The sequence below is a fragment of the Oryzias latipes genome, chromosome 13, assembly GCF_002234675.1.
Source record: "Oryzias latipes chromosome 13, ASM223467v1".
NCBI lineage: Eukaryota > Metazoa > Chordata > Actinopteri > Beloniformes > Adrianichthyidae > Oryzias > Oryzias latipes.
This window is the reverse complement of record NC_019871.2, coordinates 18,927,727-18,944,875: the sequence shown is the minus strand read 5'-3', so window position 1 is coordinate 18,944,875 and position 17,149 is coordinate 18,927,727. Positions and strand designations below refer to the sequence as shown.

The following is a 17,149-nucleotide window of genomic DNA, read 5'->3' as shown; positions in this document are numbered from 1 at the left end:
CTCATACATGTCCTGAACTACTCTGACATACTTCTCTGCCACTCCAGACGACCTCATACAGTACCACAGCTCCTCCCTCGGCACCCTGTCATACGCCTTCTCTAAATCTACGAACACACAATGCAGCTCCTTCTGACCTTCTCTGTACTTTTCCATCAACATTCTCAAAGCAAAAATGGCATCAGTGGTGCTCTTACGGGGCATGAAACCATACTGCTGCTCACAAATCTCCACCTTCTTCCTAAGCCTGGCTTCCACTACTCTTTCCCACAGCTTCATTGTGTGGCTCATCAACTTTATTCCTCTATAGTTGCTGCAGTTCTGCATGTCACCCTTGTTTTTAAAGATCGGGACCAGAACGCTTCTCCTCCATTCCTCAGGCATCTTCTCACTCTCTAAAATCCTATTGAACAACCTCGTTAGAAATTCCACTGCTGTCTCTCCTAAGCACTTCCATACCTCCACGGGTACGTCATCAGGACCAACGGCCTTTCCGCTCTTCATCCTTTTCAGCGCCTTCCTAACCTCATCCTTTCCAATCTCTGCTACTTCCTGCTCCACAACAACCACATCTTCCTCCCTTCTTTCCCTGTCATTTTCCTCGTTCATCAGCTCCTCAAAATACTCCTTCCATCTTTTCTGTACACTCTCTTGGGTTGTTAGCACCTTTCCATCTCTGTCCTTAATCACCCTTATCTGTTGCACGTCCTTCCCATCTCTGTCTCTCTGTCTGGCTAGCCTGTACAAGTCCTTCTCTCCTTCCTTTGTGTCTAACCTGTCATAAAGCTCATCGTAAGCTTTCTGTTTGGCCTTTGCCACCTCTCTCTTCACTCGTTTTAAGTATATTATGACATAAAAAACTCCACATTTAAACTGATTTTTATTTTTTATGTTTCGACTTTTGACCCATCAATATAAACCAGGAGAAACACTTTAATCTGACCTGAAACTGGACAGATAGGATGAGCATGCGCTGTCAAGTAGCACGCTGCCCCACACCTGAGAACACCTTCAGTGGTGAACTCCCTCTCGTCAAATCTGTAGACTGTCAATCATCCAGGTTGATTCCATTGAAGCATATCGTAAAAAAGTCATCAGCTGGACTCTATCTGTACAGAAGTTTCACTTTTTCTCCAAGAAGTTTGAAGAAAGAGAACCAACTCCAGTTAACAGTTTTTGTAATCATTTTAGTCAAGTCACCCCCCCCCCCCCCCCACACACACACACACACACACTGACCTCCATTCTTCAGCTGCTATTTCAGGAATGCTCCCCGCTCTGTTGCGTATTCATACTTTTGTTTGTCTGAATAAACTTGTAGCTTATTAACTCAGGAATGTCTTTTTTTTTAACAAACAGGAAACCCGCACTAACACCTACACTAGTGGATGGAGAATGACTCAGGTTATTGTTTGATGTTTTCCTCTCACGTTAAAACAGCCGATCATAAATGATCGGCTTTCTGTCCGCCTGTTTACCCAGAATCACTCACCTCCAACAAAAAAGTCGAGTCAGAAGCAAATACAAGCTTTGAATGATAGTTCAAAGGTTCTTTTGTTGATAATTGTTTGGTTGATAATTGTTCATATATTGCGCTAAAATACAAGACTCCAAAGCTGCGTTCACATCAAATGTGATTCACGCAGCAGAGGTGGCCAGTTTCGATGTTAAGTCAATGCTACAAGCGCAATCCAAGGTTCTGGGGCGGGATTTGAGCAGTGGGCCCAGCCAGAGTTCAAGGATAGGTCACCGTGTCGCATCTACCAATCATGGACTCAGCTTTGGGCACGTGATGTTTTCAGTGAATCGGGCCTCCTGAATTTAGGCTATGTCCAAATTCTTTCCCTAACCCCTAACTACTAACAAACTAGTGTGGTACTATGTAGTCCCCTTGATTTTAAGAGCAATTCGGACACCATGCTCACCACTTTTTTTCCCCTTTAAACAGCAAATATGACATCATCAAAAAGTAACAATTAATAGCAATTTACAACGATTATTTATGAATCCATTCTGAAGATGAAAATTTTAATGGTTGGTTATTAAAAATGACATGTAAACACTTTTTTTGTTGCTAAAATTGTCCAAACGCAGAGCATTGTGGTCTATATTTGCCAATCCAGTGAGCATCATTACACACTGGTTCTTCGCAGAGACTTCTGGGAAATTTCTGGGGCACTCAATTTTGGAATTGAAGATTCGGACAGCACTACAAAATGGCAAACGTACCATATAGTGCTATATGTAGTGAGTAGAGAAGGAATTCAGACATACCCTTGAGATATTTTTCTTATTTTCATAGAAACAATGATAAAAAAAAGGCCCCCTCATTTTTTCTATCTTCCCCTTACGGCTTAATGCGGGACAGTGAGCCTTCAAACTGAGACAGAAACACAGCGGAGGCGGCCGTCGTGCAGGGACGGCTCTCGGTGCGGGAGTGAACCTCCCGGTACCGGGAGAATCTTTGAATGATCTCAAATCCAAATATCGAGACAGGATTACCGATGTTTTTGTAGAACCCTTCATAATAAATAAACCTGATCTCTCAACATCATCTGTGTCTTCAAAATAAAACCTCAATTCTTGTTTCTGTATTTTGTTAAATAAATTCCTCCAAAAGGTGCGATTCATATATGATTTTTTATTCTGTATTATGCAACTTATATTCCAAATTGTATTGCGGAGTGACTTACGGTCCAAAAAATAAGGTAGTTAGTTAGCAAGCTAAAACTTTCTCAGAGGTTACCAGTGTATGATTCCTCTTTCTCTACAGGAGGTTTGGGATAAAACTTGTTTTGAATCCAAATCCCTCCATCTGAGGAACAGGATCTGAAAAGGATGTTTTTTCTCAGGTTTTGCTCACACACTGACATTCAAAAATATTATTATCTCAGACACATTTGATGTATTGCACGATAACTTGACACTCTGCAGAGGCTCCACATGGAGAGGAAGTTTTCCCGTAAGGATTTGATCTTTTCCAATTGGAAAGGGTCAGACCTGGGTTTTCACTGCATCCAAACCATCAAATATCTATACACCAGGTAAGCTAAGGAGTCGTTTTGCTGAATGATTGTTGTAACGAGAGCTCGCTGGTCACATGAAGTCTCCATGATCACAGCATTGGGCTGTGTGGTGGCTCAGTGCCTCACGCCTTTGCATCACAGCAAGAAGGCCCTGGTTTGAATCCCAGCTGGGACCCAACTGTGTGGAGTTTGCATGTGCAAGTGGGGGTTTTCTCTGGGCACCCCAGCTTCCTCCCATAGTCCAAAAACATGCTTCATAGGTTAGCTGGTTAGTCTAAAGTGTCCCTAGGTGGTAGGGGTAAAAAAAAAAGTGTCAGGGATATCCAAAAGAAGCTTTGAAATTATTATGGGTTTAGCTCGTGCTGGCTCACAGCGCCTTCCGTCCGTGAAACCAGGGTTCGACTCCGGGCTGCTCCCTGTGCCGGTTCCAAGCCTGGCTTGAGAAGGTTTCGTCAGGAAGGGCATCCGGCGTAAAACATTGCCAAGTTTACCACGCGACTTGTTCGCTGTGGCGACCCCTGATGGGAGAAGCCGAAAGAGGAAGGATGGGTTGGCAGGACCTATGGCTTGTCAGCCATTTTGTGGGATAATGTGTAATTTTTGTTTTCGTACAATATGGGAAAAGAAAACTTTTGTTCGAGCAATCGTCACAGAATGTCCCACACACCACAATCAAAGTTTTGATAAGCCTTGACCTCTGGAATAGGCTGCCATCTTGAATTAAAAAAACAAACCTTTGCAACCTTCTACAAAGTTAAACTCCTCTTAGTTGTTTGAACTATTGTCTTCTGACTCCTGAAGCATCACTGAGAAGCTACTTCTGAAAAAATGTTGGAATTAGAAGTTTGCAGATTTTTAACGACTAGTTTTAGATTTTCAATTTTACGAATGTGGAGTTTCTGTGTTGCTTCCACATTTTTTGCCAGATTATTGCGAAAATTGAATACGTGAATCGTTGGCTCAAGTTGAACGAAACAATATGACACAGGATATGAACATACTAGGAATGTGGGCGTGGTTAACAAAGAACTTCTGCTGCCAATTGAAATCTGGGATCTTTTATCGATTCTTCTAAAAACACACAGACCTGTTCATCACCCTCAGATGACCAAATCATTATATGGTTGCAATGGTGTTAAAAATGGTGTTGTTTTTTTATGAATGTGTCACATGCAGCTCTAACTAGGCTGGCAGGATCAGAAGGCTAAAGTAAGGGGCATGTAGGAGACGGTAAGGGTGGGTCAAAGAGGGGCTGCAAGGGTGGGGAGGTGTAGCGACTGCAGGCCACACAAGGACGCTCGCGGCTTTGATTATGTATTACTCTGTATTTTCAATTTCCTCATCTGCCAAGTCTTTTCACCAACACAAATAGAGATCTTATGATCTCAGTTGAAATTCTGTGTTGAAGCTATGGGACGGATAACACAGGAAGTCCCTCTATTGTCCACACACAGTCAGCCTTTTTTCTTAAAGCCTTCATCACCCCGATTTGGGTTAGTCAAGGAAAACTGAGTTGTTGCTGCTGATTGGTCTTTCTGTTTGTCTCACACCTCTAGTCCCTTTCCACAGGAAGTCAGAAGTTTCTCAGAATCCTGGTTGGAAACAGCAGTGCTGCATGCAAGAGGCAGGTTTAGCCACCCTGTCACTGACAGCACTGAGCTGTTTGGTTCTACTCTCATTTCCTTAGCATCAACTTTCAATCTCAAACGCTACATCAGGTTTTACAAGTGAAGTATCTGCAAATATTTAAACTACAACCTGACACTATTTGGAATTGAAACCACAAAAACATTCAGGCAGTTCCACAATAATGATTAACCCCCTCTGTACCCCCACCCAAAACACGGGCTTTGTTTCAGTGTAGACACGAGTCTGTTTTTATAGAGCTGCGCCTCAGGTTGAAGTCTCCACTGACAGCTATAATTAAGTTCCAGGTATTTGTCTCACATCACAGCAAAAGAACATCAAACACGTGACTTTCTCTGTATTACGTTCCTAAAGACGAATTATTTTAATTCAGCTTCAGAAGGAAAAATCCTCCGTGTAATAATTACCCAGCGTGTAACATCTGGTTAACTTAGAAAATCAAGTTTGACCTCCATTCAGATTCATGATCAAGATGTGTTTGATTTTAACCTGTTTATCTTTCACATGCTTTCTGTACTCTTTTTTTTTGGGGGGGGGGGGTGTCTTGCCAAAAATGATAAAAGCACAAAACTCTTTGCCATCATTTATTGATTAAACCAGATTATTAATCAGATTTGGATAAACCCTTCTGAGCGCGGCTCCACAAACGCTCCGACTCCCTAAGGAATGAGGCCTTGTGACTTCTGTGCAAATCCATCCAGCAGATCATTAGAGTCAGCGGGTGACTTCTTTGGGACAATAGATGTTTTATGCATAAAGCTATGAAAATAAATCTGGCTAAAGTCACATTTGCGAAAAGAGAAAATTGATGGTTTCTTAAGAAACTCTTGTGTTTTCCTGCAGGTGCAGACGGTAAAAAAAAGCATTTTCAGGACATGGAGGCATCTGAGAGAGCTTTTAAAGCTCCAAATGCGATAAATAAATAAGACTCAGAATAAAGATGAAGGATTCAGGATCCTGGCCATGAGTAAAATTGAGAGAAAACAACATAAATAGTATGTCTTTATTGTTTCTGGGTATATTCAGACTCCCAGGAACAAAAAAGATGGAAAGTTTTGGACAGATGGTGAGAACACAGCTGGTATTTATAGACTGATGCAGAGTTTTCTGACATGACCAGAGGAAAGTTTTCAAAACCTCTTCCACTCAAACATTAGACTGCATGCACAGCCAGAGGCTGCAGAGTGACGGACTGCAGAGCTTGTCTAAAGATCATCTTCAGCGTGTTACTATCTGCAATTCTAATCGAAATGCTAAACTTCCAGTTTTTTGGTTTGGGGGTCCATAATAAACTAAGTGTCATCAACTTGGTAGAATTGTGTAAATATAAATGTCTAATTTCCAATGCAGACTTTTTCCTGCTCTTTTCTTAGCAGAATTCTGCAGCAACTTGACTTAAATTTGTGTGCTAACACTAATGTATTCAGTTTGTTGTGTTCATTTAATTCTTCACAGGTCATCTTGTTTTACATTTTTTAAATAGACGAAAGGAACGACTTATAAAATAAAGTTAAAGAAACTTTTTGTTCCCTACCATCCCTTTCTTTAGGTTCTGCTCAGATATATTTTTATACACAATGTCAAAGAGAAACTGAAGGTCAAATGGATCAGGTTACTGATTACATGGCAGTTTAATTGAAGATTCGAAGAAATTGTGTCATAATTAAAGCTTGTGTACTACTTTTGGCACGAAGCATTGAGGTGTAGCAGACAGTTCACTCTTTTTCCCAGAATAAAAGCAACCATATTGATATAAACACCTGTTAGTTCTATTTTTTTTTCTTCCAATGTTGCTTTTGAAATATTTTTTTTCTTGCATATGACCTAAATTCCCCCTTAGATGAGCAGACTGCAGGACTGAACTGAAAAAAAGTAAATAAGTAACCAATTTTTGAAAAAACAATCACGTTTTTCAGAAAGCCCTAAGAACCAATATTGTAATTTATATAGACCATGTACATGTTGTTTAGGAAGTACACTAACTGAATACTTCTTCCGATTGATACATTTTAGGTTTACAATGTATTGGAATCTACATAAAAAGTAAGCTTCCAAGACTACTGCCTCAATTTATAGACTGAGTTTACTTGTAGTAAATAGACTACGTCTTGCTAAAGGAATACTATCTTAAAACTTCCATGAGTAAAAATAGACCTGACATTGAAAGAACTTCCCATCATTTTTGTAAAGTGAAGAGAAGAGGAGCCTCAAGTCATTGTTAAATAAAAGGTTCTTCAAAATTATTCAAGTAGAAGTAAAAATATTCAACCAAACTAAAAAATGCCTGAGCAGCGTGATAGTGAAATAAATTACTAGTATCATGAAACAGTTTTGCTTAGAATTTTTTAATTACAAATGTGAAATGATATGTGAAATGATGCTATTTCTGACTAGTACTGAGCAGAAGTTTAACCACTTTTTACTGACAGGTTTTGGTCTGAGCAAGGTCAGTGACACTAAGAGGGTTTTTTAAGAAAGTCTTGTGCTCCATGAATCCCAGTCACAAAAGATTTCCTTCCAAACCTGATCACATTTGCTTCTGTTTCAGGTAATTGATCTCTGTCTTTAAAGTTCCACTCCAATCATCTTTTGTTCTATTTTCAAAGCATTTCCAGTTTCATTTAAATAGTCCCAATATTAAAACAATAGTTGTCTCAATGGGCTTCATACCAGTAATTGTATAGTGAACATTAAATGGCTAAACTAACTAGACCAGGCTTAACTGGGCATCCCTGCCCTTAGACCCTCTTTTTCGTTAAAGAAACACCCCTAAAAAAAAAAAAAGATTCTGATTAGTATAATAGATTATGATAGTTATAATAATGTCACGTTTGGGTAACATTTAAAAAAACTGCCTTTTTCTGGGACATTGTTTCCAGCAGGAGTTCATTAGAAATTCCAAAGACTGTTGGTGCCCTGCTCCCACTTCTGATCACCCATCTGTTTGTGTTTTCCCGCCATCTTACAGCCACAACCTAACACTACCGGTGCAACAAAATGGCAAGCCATTTTGCTGTAGAATTTCGAGCCAGATTGCAGCTCAGATGAGCTGAAAGATGGATCATCTAGTCGTCATCAGAGTGGAGCAGAGAAGGGAGCTTGTGGCCCTCCCAGTACTTTCTACCTCACTACTGAAATGCGTTTTTTCGTCTGCTACTGTTTCACGACGATTTGAAGAAAGCAAAATAGTAAGAAGTGCAAGTTTGAGATTAATTTTCTTTATATGTCCTCAATCGTGAGAAAAACACCAAAAACGCAATTGTCATCGGGGTGGAAGTCCTGAGAAGAAGCAGAACTTGATGGGAACCTGAAGTTCCTGCACTGATCAGAGGTTCCTGATGGGAGGGTCCATCGACGCAACCCGCCGCCAAGTCCCGCCTCGCTCCCGCCGTGTCTTTCTGGGACATGAAGGCTATAAAATGACGGCTGTGTGGATCAGCGCGGCCACAGTTCCCGGTTCCAGCCCGCCGCTGTAGCCGCCTCGCTCGTCGTTTTCCGCCGCAGAGCTTCACCGGGACGCCGGGCGCCGACAGCCATGGCCGGGGAGGGCGCGGAGCAGCCCACGCTGCAGTATGAACAAACTCTGGTGAGTCCCGCACACTTGTTGCTGAGATTTCGTCTAAACTTTGCGGGACCTTCGCTGATCTGCGTGGAGCAGAGCGGGTGGACGCGGCGGCTCTGGCTGCAGGTTCGCTTTGACCGTCAGCCCGCCGCAGAACTAGAAGGCGTCTCGTCCTCGCGCCGGGAGTTACCGAAACTCCACGAGGAAGCGTTTCACTCCCGCAGCTGGGACTGCAGAGGATCGCGTGGAACCGGCTGTTCTGACATCTGCATTTGGAGTCAAAGTGGTTTTTAAGAAAGTCCTGGTCGGACTGCAGGGCAGCAGCTGACTTTAGCCCCACCGAAAGAAGCAGAAGCCAGGGCATTGGTGCTGGAGGCATCAGCTGCTCTGGAGGGCAATGTTTACACATGCATACACTGCTGCATGATCATGCATGCATGCATGTGTCTGAAGTGCAGAAACAGTAAATGTTTCACTTTGTTTTGCTAGGAAAACCCATCTTTTTTTTGTTTGTTTGTATTTATTTATAGTTTATTCTGGTCACTGTTTGCACAGAAAGCAGCAGAAAGTTTCTCATCATTTGTGTAAGGTGTGAGGCTTCAGTAAAACCTCTCCTGAAAATGAACTGTCTCCTCCTCACTCAGACCTCCTGCTGGCTGCACAAACTACAGAAGGTGCAAACAAATCTGTATCATCTGTCATGGAAAGAACGGCTTTTAGACTCGGACGTTTGGACAGAATCCTCCTTTAAAAACAAACAACCAAAAAAATAATAACGATGAAGTTTCTTTAACAGATAAAAGTCCATCAGTGTCCATGCAGAAGTAATCTGCAGAGAGCAAATGTGTTATTGATAGTGAAGAGAAGCAGCTTATAGATTCTAGTCCATCTTTTATCTCAGCACCGGACACTCCGTCACCCTGACCGGTCTCGTGCTTGGCCCAGCTGCTTCAAGGAAGGAAACAGAAATAAGAAAAGAAAAAAAAATCACTGCCGTTGTAAATCAGCTAAACTTTTTTCTCTACAGATTTTTTTTTTAATTTTAGGAAATAAATAACCTAAAATCAAAATAGCTAGAATGTGAGGGCTCACATAATGCTCCCTGTCCGTGGGTTGTAGTAACACGGTGTCTTTGTGTGCTTCTGGCAGTGGTGATGGCTGTGTGGGTTCGGTTGTGGGCAGTGGATTCTCAAAGAGACCAGTGTAGTTTGGTCCTGAGGGAGAATGAAAAGCCGGCTGTACAGAAATCCTGGTCTGGTCAGGAGCACTTGCAAAGGAAAACCAGCATATAGACAATTGATTAAAAAAATCTGATGAAGATGGTGTTTTTTGTCTTTTCAACATATTCTGGTAGCATTTTTTTATTATAGAGGACATGTAGAAAGAAAATTAAGCTTAAAATTACATTTCTGAGTATTTCATCATTCAAATCATTGTGAATCAGGAGCAGATCAAAAAATGCTGTTGAGAAAAAAAAAAATTTGTTATGTAAAAATGTACATCTTTGTTTTCCTCGTCTGAGGTTGCATCTGACTCTAAACCGTATGCTCTGTGTTAGGTTGGGGTGTGAGTCGCTGTCAGTTAGCGGGAGAGAGTGTAAACAGATGAATGATGGGAACAGGGCAGTAGCTTAAGGGTTGTTAAGTGACTGTAAAAAATGTTCATTTGCTTTTACATAAAATTACATTTCCAAGAAGGAAAGTTACGGAACGCCATATACATCTGATGCTTATTAATACCAGATTTACATTTATTGTCTTGTTGACTGATTGCACTGTAAAATGTGTTAACTGCCAAAGTCCAGAGAAGGAGAAAGAGATGTGTGGTAGGAAAACAAACAGTGATTTATAAAAAGGAGCTGTTGAGGGTCTATGGGGTTAGCGGCATCAACCGCCTCTCCTTCGTCGTGCGGCAAATTTGCTGCTTGAGCATAAAAAGCGGCATTTTTGATGGCCAAACCGCTATTTTTTTACACCCCTTTTTTGGCAATTTATGATACTTTTCGCTTTTCATAGCTCGACGCCTGTTCAAGAATGTGTTCATATGCTTGACGCCCCAGCCACGTGTGGGAGGAGCCACCACCAAATGTTTTCATCCTGATCGCTACATGGAGCGGTGTCTGTGTATCATATTACAATGCATGGAAGACACGCAAGGTGTTTAGAGTAGTGAAGGTTGTGGCTGTTGAGGCTCTGACTCTTTCAGAGCCCGATTTGCAAACAGATGAGGCCTTTACAAGTCATTTTAGAAGTGGAGAACATTTTATGTACCACCCATCATATTTCAAATTATTCACAAACCAAATACTAAAACTTGGTTCTGAGTAAACTTGCATGTCTTGAGACCAAATCTACAGAAACTAAGAGAAAAGAGTGCTGGAAATGCAGTTTTCCCTTGTCCCCCTCCAAATGTCCAAATTGAATTTTAAATAAAAGTTCAAATTAAATTGAAAGTGAAGTTTGTTCTGATATACAAAAATTTCAGATAATTATCCATGGAACACGTGTCCCACAACATGAACCTAACCATATTACCATAACGTTTGCTTTTTGGGAGACTTTGATCCTATGATGAATATGTAGAAGAAAATCCGAAAAGGCAAGGTTTACTTTTCGTGAATCTTGAAGGCCAAGAAACCTACCAAGGTGAATGCTACAGACTATAACAGACAGTGCCGTGGAGGATGCCCCCCCCCCCACACACACACACACACTGGTGAAACCTTTACCTTTGATGGGCGTCCATTCGTCCCTCCTTCTGGACAAATATATCTGTGACTTTAATGTAAAAATGTCCTCCTTATCTGCTTTTATTTATAGAAGACTCCATAAAGATGTGTTTTTCAGCATTGGCCATCCATTAACTATTACTTCATGTTTTGAATAAATGTCCACCTTTGAATAATTTAACAAGATTACATTTTTGCAGTCATTCAAAGCAAAATATAAAATACTGGCTCCTATTATTTTAAATAAAACATTAGATTTAGGCTTTATATTTTTGGAGCTGCTTAGGGGTTGCTTTGCCAAATCTTGCAGTTGCTATTACAACCCCTAGCTACCCCATGGTGCCGCCCCTGAATGGAAAGTGGAGGGCAGGGTTGCTCCACACCAGCAGTCCCACTCAGGACCCTGAGGTGAATTTCCAATGAACTCCTGCCGCTCTGCAGAAACTTTGTCTTAGTAAACCACACGTTTTTTTGGGACAAAAACCGCATAATCATTAATAAATAAAAGGACACTATAAAAATAGTTCAAAAGGTGATCAGAGCAGATCTTAAAGTCTCAGCTGAGATTATAGGCTTGTTTTGGTGAAGTTCTGCTGCACAAATGCTTAGGACGTCAGCATTTGGTTTATTCAATTTTTATTCAATTTTATTTGTATAGCCCAAATTCACAACAACAGTCGACTCGATGGGCTTCTGATCGGTAATTGGAAAAGTAAAACTTAGAATCAAAAGGATTTCGAATACATAGAATTCAATAGGAAAATACTAAATAGAACTCTCTGCCCTTAGAACCCTCTTTCGCGGTAAGGAAAAACTTCTAAAACAAACCAACTGGATTCCGGAAAAAACGAAGAAACCTCATGGGTGCCCACATGAAGGAGGGATCCTCCCCCAGGACGGACAGGCGATTTGCCAGAATTCATAGAGAAGAATTAACTTGTCTAAATCTACAGCTACATATTTAAAGTCCAGCAGAGGAGCTTCATCTAGATGGAGTTGGGGGGACGGCCGGGGGCGCAAGTCGAGCTGGAGACAGGATCCACAGCCAGGTGTAGGAGCATAGACGAGGTTCTAGGCCAGTTTATGGCGGTATTAGTTATGTGGAAACGTTTTAATGTGATCAAAGGTAACATTTTATTAGGTGCTGCTCTACAATCACCTGTTCTGAGAGATAAGCTAATGTGGTTTGGTACCCCCCCCACTCAACCCAAAGTAGGCACTAGTGCTCAAGTGTTGCTTAAGATGAAATCCGGAGCTCTCAGTGGCTTTAATAAGTAAATGAAGAGTCATAAACATGTTGTAACACGTGGGATATAAATAGCCCAACATGTGAAGCATTTCATTGTTGACACACCAATTGACTGGGAGGTTTCTAAAAGAGGAAAAATACAATGAGTTCCAGTTCTCTCAACCAAAACCTAAAATTTTGATGGATGTTTTTTATTAAATGAAACTATTTTTACACTATCATAGAAAATGTATGTATTTGGGGTATTTGTTTTAATGTTTAATACAATTATTACTCCAAATAATCCATCCTGAAGCAACCTTCTTAAAAGCTGTTGTTCTGGAAATGTTTAAAGATGAAGTACAGCTGAAGGAATATCCAATAAGAATTATTCTTTTTCATTTTGACCATTTTCTTCTGTCCCATTTTTATGATGTTATCAAGATGAGTTATGGGGACTCCTGGAATTTATTTCAGTGGTACCGTTTAGTTTTTTTTCTTCTGTTTCAAACCTAAGAGGCAAAATGTCATTTACTCAGTTTCAACAGTTTCATTATTAACTTCATCTCAAATTCTAAAACTGCATGTAAAACCTGATAAATGGGTAGTTCTGGTTTAATTTCTTTATCATCATTGAGGTATCTTGTTCCTTCTTCTTCTTCCTGAAGCTTTTATCGTCATAAGATCAGATGATGTGAACAACTAAAACGGTTCCAAAGCTGTAGAGTCTGTAGATCTTTTAGACGTCGCTTCTACCAGACATATTGGTGTTTAAATCCCAACCGACACCAGAACATGAAACTTTCCAAGGTCTGAATTTTATTGGTCACTAATATCACAGCAGGGGAATTTCCTGAAGATGGTTTTATAAAAAGTCCTGTTTTGTATTCGCTGTGTTGAAGCATGTTTTTCAGCAGCTCAAATAAAATCATGTGTGAAAGTGAAAGCGTGCACGTGGCTCTGCTCTTGTTAGTGAGCTGGGACAACCCTCTGTCTTGGTAATCTGTAACTCGGTTTCCTGCTCTCTGCTAATAAAGTGTTAATGTTTTAAAGATGTTTTTAGCTGGGAGGCTTTTCATCAGTGGACGTGCTCTTATGGTTGAACTTCATAATCACACATGGACAGAGTATTGTTCACTTGGACAGGAGAGCCAACAACTCCTTGAGCCTTGCTCTTGACAGATGTTTGAGTCCAGATGAGAGTCAAAAGGCCTCATAAGATTTCATTCTTTGTTTGAAAGAATGTCTTTTTTTCTCTTTTTGTTTTTAGTTTGTGCTTTCCTGAAGTGTCTTTTCAGTCCTCGTTTACCTTCTGCACTAAGAGCTTGATGGATTGGATGCTTCATCTCCGTCTTGTGACACAGATCTTGAGGTCAAGCGTTTTTATTAAAGCAAAATAAATCCCTCTTAAAGTTTTGTTTATGGTCGTATTGTCAAACACTGCATAAGAGAACAAACACTGACTGGTGTCTTCGGGTAGAAGCAGAGGTGGTGCAGTATGTTTGTTCTTCGTTCTATTGATTTTGCAGGCCGACTTATGTTGATGATTAATTTAAAGCGCAAGACTGAGCTTGATGTCTGTAGATTACAGGTGAATTGTTTTCAGATGTTGAGATGTGCCTTTTGATTAGGACCATACAATAAATCCCTTAGACTCACCTTTGCGTGTTGGATGTTGGTGCAACGATAACAATCGGCGGTGCAGATTAAACTGGCGGGTTGGTGTCACTTAAGGTTTTAAATCTACTGCTCCGTAAGAAAATCCATCTTTTTTTTGTTTGTCTTTTGGGCACTGGTGGGTTCAACCTGGTACAAGCAAACTCCTTTCCATACTTCTGGATTTTCCCAGAAATCTTCTTTCTAGAGAGCAGGAGTTTACTGTTTATGCCCAACATTATGAGATCTCGAGTTGAACTTTATTTTTCAGTGTATAACTTCATCCTTGAAAAGAGTGGGGTTTAATAGGTAGCAGTATCATCATAAACCATTGCAGGGCATTTGACCAAACATTTACAGAAATGATGAAAATGCTGTAAACTTTGCAATCAACAGAAACAAATACGATATTTGTAAGTTATTATATGCTAGATGACCATAGCTGGAATTCCTGTGATGTTCGTTCCATCTGAACTCCATCAGCTGCTGAGGTCAGTTTGAGGGGACTCCATGATAAAGTCAGCGTTGACACATCAGTGGATGTTCAGTCTCTTATCAGCTGTGTGTCTCAGCTGTCAGATTGTCCACATTTCAAGCTGCTTTTACTTTAAACATCTGTTTGATAAACGGAAAACTTGTTTTTATCAGGAATACCTGGACTGCAGTCATTCAGACCAAGGCCGAGTCAGATCCTTTCACCTTGAGTGCCCCCTGGTTCTGGTGAGGCATCAGGTGTTTGGTAGAGAAAATCTAAAATTTCCTAAAACTCCACTTCCTGTTTGCTAACAATGCATGGAAATTGCAAATCTTCTCAATGTTTTGGTCACTCTGGTCATTCTGAAGGCTTGCATATAGAGTCACACAACTATGCACACTCAGTCCTGCTAATTAACATTCATTGTGGTTGGAAGCCACATGAAGACCAAACTCTAAACTAACAAGCAGGTTTAAATCTGGAGCATTCTTGCATTGTGAGGTATCACAACAAACTGCACCACCACAACTGACCATCATTTTCTGACTTTGTTTTGACCCGTTATTTATATTCATGTAACCCATCTGTGGTGTACCGCTCTCTAAAACTGTTAAAATAATGTGTACATCTGATATTTAGTCTCATCTGAACTTCAGGTTTTTCATAGACTTAAAGTAACTGGGCCAAATCCGAATTTTTCCCCTACCCCTACAGCTTCTCCCTACCCCTCCAATTGTAGGGGCATTTGGAAGGGTAAGATTGTCCAAAATAGTTTTTTCCAAGTGTTAACCATGTTAGCGGGTTTTCAGCGCTGTGCCGCAGAGGAGAAGCGCTTTTCTTCACGTGGTTGTGCTCTAAAGCACAGAAGTTTACATTGAAATGTAAGCACTGATTTTTGTTTTGCATGACCTTTTTAAAGTTATAAAACCAATGTTGTCTATTTTCCAAGATTAAGCAGCTCCACTACTGATGACATCATCGAGTAGTAGTGATGCCTATTTTAAAAGACACTGTTTTTCCATAACTCTTCGTTTGCTTAATGTAGGGGTGGAGAGAAGAATTAGGGTAAAGGAAGAATTCTCATTCTGCCATGATCTCTGACGGCACAGGTGGGATTTTAGTGGACGAAGATGAACCAATAAATTCCATGGCCACAATAAATAGAACTGTACCAACCAAGAAACTAGGTTTTAAATATATTTATTTCTGGTTTAAAGTTGTTCTTTTCAACAGTGGGAATTGATGCAAGTTCCTTTAATCTTTTTTTTTATTTTTTTTATACACTGTATTTATCCCACGAAGGGAAATTCTTCCTCCGCATTTGACCCATCCCTTTGGGGAGTGATGAACTGCAGCCGAAAGCGCGCGGGAGGCGGTAGCGTTAAGGGTCTTGCCTAAGGACCCTCACTGGGTGATGTTAATTGCTCGGCCATTGATATGGTGGTTGCCCCCAGTACTATTGCTCACTCCTCTCTGGGAATCGAACCCTGGTTTCCTTCATGGTAGCTTCCCACCTTACCAACCGAGCTACCCAGCCGCCATTCTGAAGCCAGCCTGCTGTGGTCATTTGAAAAACTGCATCATTTAGTAGTTTTAATTTGTTTTACATTTGGAACCAGACATTTGGTCTTTGCTTTATGTTACTTGTTGATTAAAGCTGCAATACCCGTAATCTATTAAAATTAGACTTTTGCCAAATTTAAGGTTTCTGTAGATCAAGTCCATTTTAAGCCAAGGTCATCAAGTTTAAGGTTAAACATACTTTAGTCCGTTCTACAAAAAACAGCACAATGCTAGGATGAAAAATGTTTTAAATTGCATATCATGAACTTTTCTTTTGAATAATCTGAAAATATTGTTAATGTAAATGAGCAAAGTAACATACGATCAATTACAACACAAACCAGATACATTGACAGCCTCTGTCAAAGTACTAAAGGAATGGTGCACATGAATAGATGTTGATGAGTTTTCTGTGAGGAGAAAGTTTGATTTAATATCCTTACAGCAGTCAGCAGGGAAGGACCTGATGCATCAACCCTTAATACACAGAGAAGAATCACAGTCCCTGAAGCACTTGCCCAGTACTCCTGCAGTGCTGAGGGGGGATGTGTTCTCTATCAGAAGTGACAGCCAAGTCATCACTCCCAGTCTCTTCAAGATCCAGGGGTCTCTGCAGAACACAGCTGCTTTTTGACACCAGTACATTTAGTCTTTTACATGTGTACTAGCAAAACCGAAAACTTCACTCTACATTCAATCTGCCTATGGATAGGACACCTGATAGACCAAGCATGGTTAATGCATTTGCATTTTTAGTTACTGGCCACAACGGCCACTTTAGTTGCGAAGAGCTGCAGTTCCTTTCTCTGATGTTTGTGTCAAATACCCACGAGGATTAGATTAGGTAAAGCGCTCGTGTTGTTCAGCTGGTGAATGACGTCAGGGTTATTTACAGCATTATTGCTAATAATGAGAGTTTTGCTGAGTTCCCATATCCTCATGTTTCATCTTAACACATGCTGGTGGTTCTGTTCATAATAGAACAAAATATGGTTTCTTTCAATTCAACAGCAGCAAACCACTCATCATTGCGTAAATGACAGCCCACTCACATTCATATTGATGTTAGGATGTATAAGAGACTTCTTATCCATTTGATGGTTTGTTCTCAGTCCATTTTCCATGTTCAACACAAAACAATATCAAGCACAAACACTGTGTGGATCTAAATGTTCTATATCATTACTATCCATTATGTTTTTATATAATTGTGTTTAAATCACAATAGCCACATTATTTATTTGTTTTTTTCCAGTCTACTTAC

The 17,149-nt window shown here is 40.4% G+C and overlaps 1 protein-coding gene across 6 annotated transcripts in view; it reads left to right on the top strand.

The window, feature by feature from the left end:
- The first annotated feature begins 8,043 nt into the window (after positions 1-8,043).
- LOC101159603 (chloride channel protein 2) overlaps positions 8,044-17,149 on the top strand; it is a 116,314-nt gene continuing 107,208 nt past the window's right edge. For 2 of the 6 annotated variants that reach the window (XM_023961220.1, XM_023961219.1), the window contains exon 1: positions 8,044-8,259. In XM_023961220.1, coding sequence (XP_023816988.1) covers positions 8,209-8,259 — 51 coding nt within the window. In that variant the 5' untranslated portion in view covers positions 8,044-8,208. The remainder of the gene's footprint in view (positions 8,260-17,149) is intronic. The other 4 variants (XM_023961224.1, XM_023961222.1, XM_023961221.1 and 1 more) reach the window with 3 other exon arrangements.